The 14,474-nt window shown below is 47.4% G+C and overlaps 1 protein-coding gene across 4 annotated transcripts; it reads left to right on the top strand.

Annotated features, from left to right (window-relative positions):
• Positions 1-4,095: 4,095 nt before the first annotated feature.
• Positions 4,096-10,513, top strand: LOC146355228 (uncharacterized). Of its 4 annotated transcripts, none has more exons than XM_084840781.1 (3): positions 4,096-4,728; positions 5,830-5,953; positions 8,055-10,513. In XM_084840781.1, the coding sequence occupies exons 2-3, from the start codon at positions 5,875-5,877 to the stop codon at positions 9,425-9,427; spliced, it is 1,452 nt and encodes a 483-aa protein (XP_084696907.1). In that variant the 5' UTR covers positions 4,096-4,728; positions 5,830-5,874; the 3' UTR covers positions 9,428-10,513. The 4 variants fall into 4 exon arrangements, with proteins under 4 accessions (XP_084696907.1, XP_084696908.1, XP_084696909.1 ...); XM_084840782.1 differs by having other exon boundaries at positions 4,169-5,210; XM_084840783.1 differs by having other exon boundaries at positions 4,191-4,831.
• The last annotated feature ends 3,961 nt before the right edge of the window (positions 10,514-14,474 follow it).

The raw sequence follows: 14,474 nt of genomic DNA, 5'->3' as shown, positions 1-14,474 counted from the left end.
TTCCGGGCCAAGGCAAAGGGGGATCTGAGTGCGAGCTTGTGGACAGCGAGGTCTGTGTGCGAAGCCGCAGTGGTGCTGTGTCAAATTCCTCCTTTCCATAAGAATCTGTTTTCAAACAAGTGGTGCTTGAAAGAGGAGGAAGCAGAGGCTGGGGAGCTTGTTGGACTAGTCTGCCTGGCTGTGTCTGTTTCTGTGAAGAGGCTCTTGCAGTGTCCCACCTGCCTGCCTTTCTTTTGAGAGTGGCCTGAGGGAATAAGCTGTTTTTGTTTCTGAGAGGTGCAAAAACTGCTCCTATTTAATAGCCTCTGCTGCCCTCGATGGCTCCTGAAACACCAGCTCATTGCATATGCAGTGGGATTTTACTCTTTCTGTCACCTTTCCCCAACCTGGTGCCCTGCCAGATGTGTTGGACTACACCTCCTATCATCCCCAACCAGCATGGCCAATTTTATCTTTCCACTGATGGGGTACGGGTATTCATATACTTTAGCAACCCACGCTGCTGTTCTTCTAATCCAAACCTGCCCTTAACCTTTATATTCCAAATAGCTAGAATCCTAATACAGTAAATATGCAGAAAGACCATCTCCCACACATTCCTAGCACTGGATTTGTACATTTGCTCACTTCCCAGAATTTAAACTGCTAGACTTGCCAATACATGTGCCCCAAAGTTGGATACATGCCACGCACGCTGCCAACAAGCGTCAGTAATATCCCACCCTTTTTTGAAAACATTTCACAGGAGCCCAATGTATACACCACGAAGAAGTATCTGCGGAAGTAGCCTTAGATTTACATTGAGTGGAAGGTTTCGTACAGCCATCCTGGGGCCCTCCAGTTGTGTCAGACTAGAACTCCTTTCATCTCAAGCCAGCATGGCCAATGGCTGGTCTGGCCGGGGATAATGGGAGCTGCAGTTTGACACACCTGCAGGGTGCCAGGTTGGGGGAGGCTGGTTTAGTACTTAAGAGCAGAAGAATTGCACTGCTGGGTCAGACCCAGGGTCCATCTAGTCCAGCATTCTGTTCACACAGTGGCCAACCAGCTGCCCACGGGAAACCCACAAGCAGGACATGAGCGCCACAGCACCCTTCCACCCATGTTCCCCAGCAACTGGTGTACATAGGCAGCCTTGCTATCTCTTCCTTCCACTGTGTTGGGAAAACTCCTTCTGATCCTTATTCCACATTTTCTTAAATGTATTACTACAGTGGTTTTTATTTGTTTGCTTTCAAATACCAGTGAATGAATTCCATTAATTTGGGAAGGTCAGCTGTCTCCATCAGTTTTAATACAAATGGGATCTGTGATATGCAAATGTACCCAGACCAAGTCACTTTCAAAGTGTGGCTGAATTCACCCTACTGATCATGCATATTTTCTCCTTAGCTCTTTGCAAGCTATATAAACAAGTGAAAGAGGCAGGGGGGGAGGGATATTATAAAATTGAAGACCAAAGAACAGCAATTCAAATTAAATTACTTAAAGCATTTCTACCATGCTCTTCAGCTGAAAAGGCTCCCAGAGGAGCTTGTGTGTGATCAATAAAAAAAAACAAGAACAGTCTCTACCCACAGTCTTACAATTGAAATGACATGACACAACACAAAAGGAAAAGGGGATGGGAAGGGAAGAGGAAAAATGTAAGCGGAGGCACTGATTCTTAAAGTTAAATTGTGATTCTTCTAATGGTCAGCTGGAAAAAGGAAGAGCATGGAGCTGGTCTTTCAGTGGAAAGAATGGAATGGTTCCCCTTCTCTGCTTAAATGTCTTCACCTGCTGTTTTAAAAAATCAAAGAAGCTAAGGCAGACCTTTCCAACATACACCACTTAATCTGTTTTATTGGCTGAACACCCAAGGCAGGAATGTTGCTGAAGCTAAGCAGAGCCAACTCTGGTCAATGCCTGGGTGGGAGTCTTGTATGCATGGCCTGGGGCTGGCATTTTCAGGCACCTGGCAGGATTCATGCCAAATAAGGGGTCTGCTGCTGATGACCACCCAAGTCTTCTGGTCCCCTCCTCATCTTTGCTGCTCCTGCCTGGTAACGGCCCTCTCTGATCACAAGAGCAGTGATGAGCAACCAATAGGAGGAGCAGGTAGGCATCACTCGCCTTGCCCTCTCTTTCTGAACAAGTGGGGTGGACTGGGCCCAGGCAGAGAAGGGACAAACTAATGGGCAGTGCCTGGGGTGATGGGGGGGCCTGGATAAGAGGACCTTGCTCAAGGACACCTCCCCCCCCAAAAAAAAAACACCTGCAGCTGCCACTCTATGCCATTGTGAGTTCCAGGATGGAAGAAAGGTGGGGTTTTATTTTTTATAAATACACAGTTATTTCTCTCTCTCTCTCTCTCTCACATACTCTCTCACACTCTCTCTCTCACACACACACACACACACACACACACACACGGGCAGGGGGTATGCAGATGGGAAACACCAGTGTACGCAAACAGCAGTTGTGTTTGCTGCATAAAGTTTACAGTCACAAATTGCACCAGTCCACGACATAGACTTGGAGGTGTTTGTCACATAATTTAACTCCACACCTTCTAGGGTTGCCAACTTCTCAGCCAACTGCTGTAGGTATGCCTTCAACACTGCTTGACCTGCAGAGGACAGCTGGTAAAGCTTTGCATCGCAAAGAGAGGAACGTTACTCCCTGCTAACATCTGAGAAGCAGCTACTGTTGAAGGAAAACCTACAGCAGCTGGTTGAAAAGCTGGCAATCCTAGCAGGTGTGTTGTTAAAGGAACAAGAGCAGACCAGAATGACTTCTGGTCAGTTGACAACACTGTATTGCATGGCAACATGGGGGTGAGGTGGGAATTGCAGGGGTGGGCAACTGGTGGCCCTCCAGACGTTTTGGCCTACAGCGTCTATCATCTCTCAGCATTGGCTATACTGGTTAGGGCTGATGGGAGTTGTAGGCTTTCACATCTGGAGGGTCACAAGTTGCTCTCCTGTGGCATAGAGACTGGAGGAGGTGGAGCCCCAGTGGCGCAGCCATGTTTAGGTCAGGGCCAGCCTGAGACATGCCTGAGGTGAAGAATAAGTTGGCACAGAACCTGACTGGACTTACAGTTCAGTCTTACTTCATCACTGGCAATGAAGCAGCAGGCTAGTTTAGGGGGCCCAGGACAAGTTGTGTGGTATATCTCATTCATTTATTACATTTCTATACCACCCAATAGCTGAAGCTTTCTGGGCAGTTCACAACAATTAAAACCATCAAATACAAGACAAAGCACAATATAAAAGTTTAAAGCTACAGTATAAAAATAAAAACAGTAAGCAAATCGAAGCTAGCAGCAGTGCAAAGATTTAAAATACAGTACCAGATTTAAAACAAACTGAAAAACTAAAACGCCTGGGAAAATAAAAAAAAAGGTCTCCAGCTGGCACCGACAAGAGCACAATGAAGTTGCCAGGGAGGTCTCTCTGGGAAGCTCGTTCCACAACTGGGGAGCCACAGCAGAGAAAGCCCTCTTCTTCATAGACACCCACCTCATTTCCTTTGGTGGGGGCTCCTGGAGAAGGGCTGCTGAAGCTGATCGTAGGGTCTGGGCAGCTATGTATGGGAAGAGACGATTCTTCAAGTAACCTGGCTCCAAGCCATTTAGGCTCTGAATGTTACTACCAGCTCCACTCTCTAACAGCGAAAGAGCCAGGAAGCTGCCACCATCACCCCTCAGCATCTGCTGCCTGAGGCAGTTGCCTCCTAAAGGTAGGTCCAGCCCTGGTCACAATACATACATGAAGCAAGAATTGTAACACAGACTAACAGTGCGATCCTATTCATGTCAGAAGTAAGTCTGTTTGAATTCACTGGGACTTAATCCCCAGGGAAGCGTGTCTAAGGTTGCAACCTAAGCTAGCTGAACTCAATTCCCATTTAAATCAAGGGAGCAAGTTAGTCATGACTTGAGCCCCATTGATTTCAATGGGAACGATGCTCAGCTTACTCTGGCTCCAGGGCTGGCATCAAGGGTAGGCATGGCTGGACAGCTGCCGAGGGCCGGCTTCCCAGCAGGGGCCCACTGGAGTTGCGCCTCTTCCTTACCATTGCAACCTGTTTGTTCCCCTGCCTCTCATTCTGGCCCAGACAACCGTGGTGGTGAGCCGGAGGAGCAGCAGAAGCCACCGCTTACTCCCTCTCTGGCTCTCTGCCAAGCAAGCAAGCACGCAAGCGGCAGCGATGCCGAGAGAGGGCAAGAGCAGCTGGTGGCGGTGGTGGTGAGGAGGCAGCCTCACTACGGGAGGAGAACCGCTGCGGATGTCTTGCCCGAATCCCTACAAAACCTGGAGCCCGCGCTGTCTGAATCCAGCCCAATAACCACGCATGGATGATGGATAATGCGAGAGCAGAACTTGGGGCCGGGTGAAGTCGTAGTCATCCCCAGCGCTTGGCAGCCTTTAGGACCCGGAGGGAGCTGGCACGTAGGAGATCTCCGGGCTCGGCAGCCGCAGGAAGAGCGCCGGTCGCGTGGCTGCGGGGCCGCCTCGTCGCTGACTCGGGATCCGGGCGGCTGGTTGCAGGCACGTTTCGCGCCCTCCCGAGCAGACCCAGCCCCTGCGACAGGAAGCAGAAGTGCCCAGGAGATCCTCCGCGGACGGCACCCGGGGGGGCTACCGGCGTGGGGAGCCGCGCAGCTTTCGTCCCAAGGAAGGAGAACGGAGCACCCGCGATCCCCACCCCACCCCACCCCACCCCACCCATCACGAGGTATCGAGGGGATTCCTGTCGGGCCACGGCGATGGAGGCCCCCTCATGCAAGTGGAGGTTGAAGGAAGACGCACAGGCGCGGCAAGGAGGGGCTGCCTTACTTGTGGGTGGGGCCACGGCACGTGAAGGAGCTCCCCCCCCCCCCCGACCCTTCCTCGTTTTACCTCCGCACGTTCATTCCCGTGGAGTGACTCGCATGTCGGCACGTGAAGGTGCTTTGCATGGAGTCAACCCATCTAGCCCGCTGTTGTTCACTGCCGACTGACTCCAACTGGAAGGCCTAAAGCAGAGATGGGGAGTGGGCGGCACGCCAGAAATGGTTGGGACTACAACTCCCTTCATCCTTCAGCGTTGGCTATGCAGACTAGGGCTGATGGGAGGTTTTTACGTTCGTTTTTGACTGTGACGTTTTGGACTATGTTTTTAAATGCTTTAACTGGACATTTTGCATTTTACTCTTTTATGTTGTAAACCGTTTTGAGGTACGATTTTACACAATCAAGCAGTCAATAAATTGATTAAATAAATAATAATAAATAGTGGCACAGAGGAGGGAATTTCAGTGGGTGTAGCTTGCGTGACAAGCTATATCTGCTGAAATTCTCTCTGTACCAGGGGTGAGCTGAAAATAGATCTCCAGATGTTTTGGAGTTCTACTCCCAGCATTCCTGACTATTGACCATGCTGGCAGGGGCTTCTGGGAGTTGAACTTTAAAACATCTGAAGATCTACCTTCTGCCCACCTCTGCACAACTATTAAAGGTGTCCTTTTTAGCATCTGACCATTCTACACATGCAGCAAATGTGTGGAGACATTCAGAATATACCTTTGGCCAAAGGGAGAAACGGGCATTTTATGTTTGGTTCAGCACATTCAGAAGGTGGTGTTTGTTTGCACTTGGAGACTTTTAATTTTATTTTAGTGGAAAGCTATGATCCTTCAGAAACCAACGTCTGTACCAGAATTCATTTTGAACAGTTCACGTTTATAGCCTGCAAAGATAGGTTTAAAATTTTGACTGCCACACACTTTGAACCATAGTCTCATTGGAATCTGTCAATCCCTGATTACATTTGTTTTGACGTTTCTCCCATGATTAGGATTTCCCATCTTCAAACCTAAGATAAGATAAGATAAGATCCAGGATGGAGAGAGAAGAAGAAAGATGGAACCTGGATCCCCAGAACCCTGGGGAAGGAGAGAGCCCATATGATATCAGCTTGGGTAAGGAACTGAGTATAAAAATGTAATCAAGAATATTTTAACGGCGACCATTTAAATAATGGCTTTGATTTTTGTCTGCTGGGAGGTGGATACCCAACACTGGGTACCTACTCTCAGGTGTGCTGCCTCTTGAGGTATATTTAAATTGTTTATTCCTCTGGCTCCAATTAAGTCAAATTACAAAAGAAAGTTACATATTTCACAATATGAGAATATGTCATTGGAGTTATTATTTCTTCTATATTTAACTCTCACGATTTGAAAGCAATTTTAAGACTTCAAAAGACCTGTATTTTATTTATTTATTTATTTATTAAATTTATTAATCACCCATCTGACTGGTCACCCAGCCATTTTGGTGCAAGTTAATAGAATTTGAAGGATTTTCAGTTTGTTGGGTTTCGGAATGAGCATCAGCAGGATGACCTTTAAGATCCCTTCTGGCTCTATAATTCTGTTGCTGCTGTGGACTGAGTGCGCGCTAGTGCATAAGAGACCAACAAATGTGTCTGCTCCTGCTTTTTGCCCAGGCTTTCAATGGCATCCCAGTCTGGCTCTGGATTATGCAGACTGCTGCAGGGCATTCTGGGAAGTTTTCACCTTTAGCTTTGAGATTAAGGGTACAGTCCTATTGCTTTTGCCCTCGATGATTGTAAGCCTCCCTGAACTCTGAGGCTTCCGATCATCCAGTGTGGAGCAGGAAACACAGCGAAGTGATCTTTGCCTCCCTGCTCTCCTGCTCCTTATTTTCACTAGATGGGTGTTATTGCCTGTCTAGCTGGGGCATTTCAGAGGTGGAGGGATGGAGACTGGTGATGCCCAGAATAGCTCATATCCTGGCCTCTCCTGTCTCCTCCCCTTCCCACCCGCCAAAATGCCTCCCTTCCCTGTCCTCCAAGGTTGAGTTCCTGAGAGCAGCTGGTACAGTTCTTTCTGCGCTGGCTACAGAAGGGCGTGGGACTGGGGTCAGAGTGCAGATTCCCAGCTCCAAGGTCGAATCACTATCTCTGACCTCAGATCTGGGAATCCAAAATATCCTATGGCTGCTCAGATGCTATCTAAGGGACATAGGATTGCTCCCTCCAGACACAAACCTGTGCATGTTTAAACTGAGAAATGTCCTGCATTGCCCAGCCAGCCATGCTGGCTGGGGAATGCTGGTAGTTGTAGGACTTTTTCTGTCTAAACATGCATAGCATTGTGCCCTAAGCAGCATTTCTTGGTCTGTCTCATTGTCCTTTACTCACCACCACTGGCAAAACACGCAGAGGAGTGACATGTTAGAACTTTTCGTGTGGGGTGGCATTTCTGACTACAAGCAGGAGATCAAATGTCTGAATGTTCCCCATATTTTTAACAATTTTTAAGTTTCTTCTGAACTTAGAAAACTAGCCTTGCCTTTTCCATGACTGCTAGTTCTGAATGTTAAAAACAAAAACAAAACTCTTCTTGTACATGAATTAGTATTCAAACCTTTGGCTTCCTCCTCACTCAGTCTGAAGTGGTACAACCCAGTTGCTGCGTTTTGCATCTGAAAGAGTTCCCAAATCTACGATCACACTGTGCAAGCATGGAATCTGGTATCTTGAGCAAGTCTAGCATCTTTTAATTAAAAACAACACTGTGCTTCTAGCCCAAATGGCTTCCAGGTAAATTTGAGAATATGTGAACCACGCCTAGTGATGTCATAGAAGCCATAGGTGGACGGAGAATGATGTCCAGCTGGGAAGGGGTTTCAGTGTCCTGCACATAATTATAAAAGAGGTAGAATAAAGTGACCTTTTCGTTGATATCATGGAGCATAAGTTGCCCTGATAATTCATTAAAGGGCAGGATACAAATATCCAAATAAAAGTAGGCCTAACCTGAAATTCACAAATGCAAAGGGTGCTTATGAAAAAGGGGGGGACCATAGCTCAGAGGCAGAACATCTCAGGTTCAGTCTCTGGAATCTCCACTTAAAAGGATCAGGTCGCAGGCGATGGCAAAGATTTGAGACCCTGGAATGCTACAGAGTAAATACTGGGCTAGATGGGCAAATCATCTGACTTAAGCAGCTTCTTGTGTTCCTAAAAGTGTCTCTCCTTTTTTCTCTCTCCAGAGATGAGTCTCAATGATGACAAAATGGCTTCTACTGCCATTACTGTTGCCACGTCTGCAGTAGCTGCTGTTAAAACCATCATAGGGATCCAGTCTCGCATTTTCACGAGGCTAGCAACCCGCCGGAAGTTTCTGCGACGAGATCACGACAACCTAGATGAGCTTGAGCGGATGGTGGAAAATGCGGCTGCTGTGCGCCTCCGGGCAGTGGTGAAATCCAGCATAGACTCTTTGAGAACCATGATGTGCTCCTGCCTCTTCCAGTCCCCGGCAGTCCTTGCTGGGCTGATAGATGAGCTTTATATCATGGAACGTGCTTTCTGGGTACAGCCGGGTCGCTCAGAATGGTGGGAGAAGGTTGTCCTGCCCCATTGGGATGATCCACTCTGGCAAGAGAATTTCAGGATGAGCCGGCAGACTTTTATGGAGTTGTGCAACATGCTGAGGCCTGTCCTAGAGAGGCAGACTACAAACATGCGAGCCCCAATTACCGTTGAGAAGCAGCTGGCCATCGCCATCTGGAAGCTGGCCACCCCGGATAGCTACCGGTCAGTGGCAGAGTGTTTTGGTGTTGGACGTTCCACGGTTTCAAGGATAGTCATGGAAGTTTGCCAAGCACTATACGATGTGTATCACCACGTGGTCCACCTGACCGGTCCCCAGGAGGTGATGAAAGGATTTGCAGCCAAGGGCTTTCCTCACTGTATTGGGGCCATCGATGCTACACACATCCCTATCATTGCTCCTGCCCACAGAGCAGTTGAGTACATCAACAGCAAAGGTTATTACTCCATGGTCCTGCAGGCGCTGGTGGACCATGAGGGCAGGTTCACGGATGTGTATGCTGGGCGGTCTGGGAAAGTTCATGATGCCAGGATCTTCCGTAGCTCTCCCATCTTCCGTGCCATGAATCAAGGCACTTTTGGCCCCTGTGCTGTTTTGGACATGGAGGGTGAGCAAGTGAAACCGGTGATCCTCGGGGACCTTGCTTATCCTCTCCTGCCATGGCTCATGACTCCTTACAGTGGCCACTTGGACGCCCGCAAGCAGCTGTTCAATGACACCCTTGGCCGCTGCCGCACGGTGGTGGAGTATGCTTTCGAACGCCTCAGGGGCCGTTGGCGGTGCCTGCTCTCACGTTTAGATGTGAGGGAGCGCTATGCCCCTAGGGTCATCGTGGCTTGCTGCATATTGCACAACATATGCGAGACCAAAGGGGAGCCCCTCCAGGAAGGGTGGGAGGAGGTGGTGAGATCTGTCTCCAGGTCTTACCAGCAGCCAGAGCGCCAACCCGTGTACGTGTCAAACCCCCACGCCTGGGAGATCAGGGATCTTTTTAGCACATACATGGAAAGGAGAGAATGGGGAAAGTAGGGCTGAATCTCTTCTTTTCCCCAAAAAAAACTTTTGTGGCAGGTCTTGGGAAGAGGATACCATCTCTGTCTCCTCGACCACCCCCCCGAAAGACTTTTCTTTTCTTAGAATGCAGTTGACCTATTTTGATCGGTCACTTTCTGATTTGTCACTACCCTATTGAAGCTGGGGTGAGTTAAACTTGCAAGTGACCAGTGCATACTCTAGGGGTGGGCAACTTCTTGCCTTCCAGAGAGCTTTGGATATTGGGCGGTATAGAAATGAAATATAAATAAATAAATAAATAAATTTTGGTGTACAACTCCCATCAGTCTAGCCAACATAGCCAATGATGAGAGATCATGCGCATTTCAGGCCAAAACATCTGGAGGGCCACAAGTTGTCCATCCCTGGCACACGCCTACCTCCGGCTTTCACTGCTGCTTCCCTGAGTGTGTCACTGGCTCGAGAATGGTACCAGGTCTTGGGAATCTTGGTAGATCTTGGGAAGAGGATACCATCTCTGCTGTGTTCCTCTTTCTCAGCAAAATGCAGTGGCATGCTATGGCTGCTGTCTCTGTAGGCGGTGACTTTTGCCTGGCCTGGAGCAGCTCCAGGTGGAAGGGTCCCTTGGCAGAGTGTGTTCTGAAGAGCCCTTTCCTAGGTTGGTGGGCATAAATAGTAGCAGTGGCCAGCAACAGCAGCATTCATGGAATAGTAGGGTTGGAAGGGGCCTACAAGACCATCGAGTCCAGCCCCTTCCCCAGCATTCTGTTCAATGCTAAAAGCTATCTTTTATGTTTGTCACAATGGCCCTACCTTACATCAATGGGTTTCTGTTCTCAAGCACGTGATTTCTCCATTAATTGGGGACAATAGTATATTGGCCAGGAGTCCTTGCTTTAATTAAGCGGTGCTACAAAATCTGAAAACCCCCAAATGGGGATTAGTGTTGTTTTAATGTGATGGTATGTTGAGATGATGGGCTGTCTAATGCCACCCCACCCCCCTTTGATTTGATTTGCCATTGTGAGGAAGATCAGGCTGCTAGATAGACCCAGTTCACCTTTGTTCAAGGTGCAAATTCTGTAATAAACTGTTTCTTGAATGCGAGAGTTTGTTCTCTATCCTTAACTGTAAAATATACACCATCACTCCAAGCAACACAAACAAGAAAAAAAAAAGAGACGGAATAGACTGAAATTTGACCAAAGATTACTTGTGGCATTCTGAAAAAAATGACATTGAATTATGTTTTATGGAATTGCAGTAATCTAAAACGAAGGCGTCTCCCTTAAAATAATGGGATATCTAGTCAAAATGCCAGCTTTAAAACAGAGATGGGGAACATGTGGGTCTCCAGAAGCTGTTGGACTGCAACTCCCATCATCCTTCACCATTGACTATGCTGGCTAGGGCTGATGGGAGGTGCAGTCCAACATCATCTGGAAGGCCACTTGTTCCCCACCCCTGCTTTAAAGACACAAACTGGAGAGGGAGAGTGGAACAATGACATATTAGTGCTGCGTCAGGAAAGGTAGATATTTGTCTGTTGTACCACTGGCACCATTTTTGGCCCTGTGTGGCTACTGATTAAATTTTACAGTTATTATCCTTGTTATGACCGTGGTTGCACCTAGAGAGGATTGCTAGCTTTTTCTTCTCAATTGGGGAAGTACTAATAACAGCAGTACAATGGGAACAGGTTTTCTGCAGCAAGGTGATACAGGAAGGGGAAGCCACGCCTGTTGAATCTCTGCCAGACACACAGCTATTAATAGCATAGAGATGCTGTCTGTAAGAAAAAAATGGAATCCTTGAGCCATATTAAGATCTGGCAGGGGAAGGGCTGTTTCAGACTCACAAAATGCAGTTTCTTACCTGGTGCCATTCACATATAGCAGCCTTCTCCAACCTGCTGCCCTCCAGATGTTTTGGACTACAACTCTCATCATTCCTGACAATCAGCCATATTGATTTGGGCTGATGGGAATTACAGTCCAAAATACCTGGTGGGTGTCAGGTTGGGGAAGACAAACACTGGGCCTCCTTTTCTGCCCCCCTATTAGGGTCACCAGCTGGCCAAAAAATCACACACAGAACAAAGCCTGGCCTGCTCCCATCCCTATAAGAGCATTGTTATGCAGAAATCAGTTGCTGAAGCTTTTCACAGTATGGTATGAAGATAAGCATGATCACCTGCTCAGTGCTGTTAAAGGGAACGCTACTGAGGTGGGGTTATAAGCTTGGTAACCTCACCTTTTCATTTTGCCTCACTGCAAAAATCTGAATCCTGTTTCTGTGCCCCAGAGCACTTAAAAGTATAGCCACTAGATTCAAAGAAAATAGAATCATAGAATAGTAGGGTTGGAAGGGGCCTTCAAGACCATCGAGTCCAACCCCCTGCTCAATGCAGGAATCCAAGTCAGAGCATCCCCGACAGATGGCTGTCCAGCCTCGTCTTGGACGCCTCCAGTGTGGGAGAGCCCACCACCTCCACAGTCAGGATGTTTTTCCTGATGTTCAGCCAGAATCTGGCTTCCTGTAACTTGAGCCCATTATTCTGTGTCCTGCACTCTGGGATGATCGACAAGAGATCCTGGCCTTCCTCTCTGAGACAACCTTTCAAGGACTTGAAGAGTGCTATCATTTCTCCCCCCAGTCTTCTCAAGGCTAAACATGCCCAGTTCTTTCAGTCTCTCTTCACAGGGCTTTGTTTCGAGTCCCCTGATCATCTTTGTTGCCCTCCTCTGAACCCTCTCCAGTTTGTCTGCATCCTTCTTAAAGTGCGGTGCCCAGAACTGGACACAGTACACCAGATGAGGCCTAACCAGTGCTGAGTAGAGGGGAACTAGTACTTCCCGGGATTTGGAAGCTGTGCTTCCTTTAATGCAGCCCAAAATAGCATTTGCCTTTTTTGCAGCGATATCACATGGTTGGCTCATATTCAGCTTGTGACCTACAACAGTTCCAAGATTCTTCTCGCTTGTAGTGTTGTTGAGCCAAGTATCCCCCATCTTGTAACTGTGTATTTGGTTTCTTTTTCTTAGGTGCAGAACTTGGCATTTATCCCTATTAAATGTCATTCTGCTGTTTTCTGCCCAGTGCTCCAGTCTATCCAGATCACTTTGAATTTTGTTTCTGTCTTCCAAAGTATTAGCTATCCTGCCCAATTTTGTGTCCTCTGCAAATTTGATCAGCATTTCCTGCCGAAGTCATTAATAAAAATGTTGAAGAGCACTGGGCCCAGGACTGAGCCCTGTGGTACCCCGCTCGTTACTTCTCCCCAGTTTGAAAGTTTATCCCATAACAGTTTATCCCATTGATAAGCATTCTTCAATTCTGTAGCCAACTGTGGATCCACTGGATCGTTGTTTCATCTAGCCCACTTTGAGCTAGTTTGCTCATCAGGAGATCATGGGGCACTTTGTCGAAAGCTTTGCTGAAGTCGAGGTATATGATGTCTACAGCATTCCCACAGTCCACAAGGGAGGTTACTTGATCAAAAAATGAGATCAGATTTGTCTGGCAGGATTTGTTCTTGACAAATCCATGTTGGCTTCGAGTAATCACTGCATTGTTTTCAAGGTGCTTCCAGATGGATTGCTTTATCATCTGCTCCAGAATTTTCCCAGGGATTGATGTTAGACTGACTGGTCTGTAGTTCTCAGGTTCCTCCTTCTTACCCATTTTGAAGATAGGGACAACATTAGCCCTCCTCCAGTCATCTGGCACTTCCCCCGTCCTCCATGATTTCTCAAAGAGAATAGACAGTGGTTCTGAGAGTTCTTCTGCCAGTTCCTTTATTACTCTAGGATGCAGTTCAGCTGGCCCTGGAGACTTGAACTCATTCAAAGTCATTAGGTGTTCCTATCGATCTCAAGCTGCAATCCTGCCCCTTCAGCCTGTACTTCGCCTTTGCCAGGGGGGTCATAGACCCTCTTTTGGGAGAAGACTGAGCCAAAGTAGGAATTGAGCACCTCTGCCTTTTCTTTGTCATCTGTTATCATTTTTCCATCCTTATTTAATAGCTGAACCACCATTTCTTTCCTCTGCCTTTTACTATGCACATAGCTGAAGAAAGCCTTTTTGTTGTTTTTAGCATCCCTCGCTAACCTCAGCTCATTCTCAGCTTTAGCGTTAAATAATGTTAAGAAGAACCCTGCTGAATCAGACCAAAGTCCTATCTAGTCTGGCATCCTGGAAACACAGTGGCCAACCAGCTACCTGTGGGAAGCCCATAAGCAAAACATGATTTGCAACTGGAATACAGAGGCGTACTGTCTCAGATACTGGAGGTAGCATATAACCATCAGGACTAGTAGCCACTGATAGCCTTCTCTTCTATGAACTTGTCTAATTCCCTTTTAAAGCTGTCTCCTTTGGTGGCCATCATCATAACTGGTAGCAAATTACATTATTTGCTTGTGTTCTGTGTGAAGAAGTACTTCCTTTGAACTGCCCTGAATCTCACTATTTGGCTTCTTCACCAGATGACCCCACGTTCTTGTATTATGAGAGAGAGAAAACTCCTTCCTATTCACTTTCTCCACACCATACATAACTGTATACACCTCTGTCATGTCTTCCTTTACTTCCCTTTTTTTCCTAAACAAAATAGCCCCAAACATTGTAATCTTTCCTTACAAGGGAGATGCTCACCCCCGCCCAATCATCTTGGTTGCCTTTTTCTGCACTTTTTCCAGCCCTATAGTATTCTTTTAGAGGTGCGATGACCAGAACTATACACAGTATCCCAAGTGTGGTTGATTTCTGTAAAGACATTATGATATTACAGAGCCTTAGCAAGTGGTCATAGACAAAAGGCTATGTGGAATGTCTGTGTTTAGGCAGTAACTATGCCATCTGAGTACCAATTGCTAGGGGGCTATTGTCTTCATGCCTTGTTCGTGGGCTTCCTCAAGGCAACAGGCTGACCTAGGTGGGAAGCAGGATGCTGGACAAAATGGATCTCTTGCTCCGATCCAGCAGGGATGTTCTTGTGTTCTTATGGTACCCACAGGACAGTAGTCCCAATGGCCCTCTCAAGGGTCATGGTGGGACTTTC

Source organism: Heloderma suspectum, chromosome 2 (assembly GCF_057233095.1).
Source record: "Heloderma suspectum isolate Gila_16-S chromosome 2, 16-S_ref, whole genome shotgun sequence".
Lineage (NCBI taxonomy): Eukaryota > Metazoa > Chordata > Lepidosauria > Squamata > Helodermatidae > Heloderma > Heloderma suspectum.
Note: the sequence above shows the minus strand (reverse complement) of the source record. Positions and strands in the feature narration are given on the sequence as shown.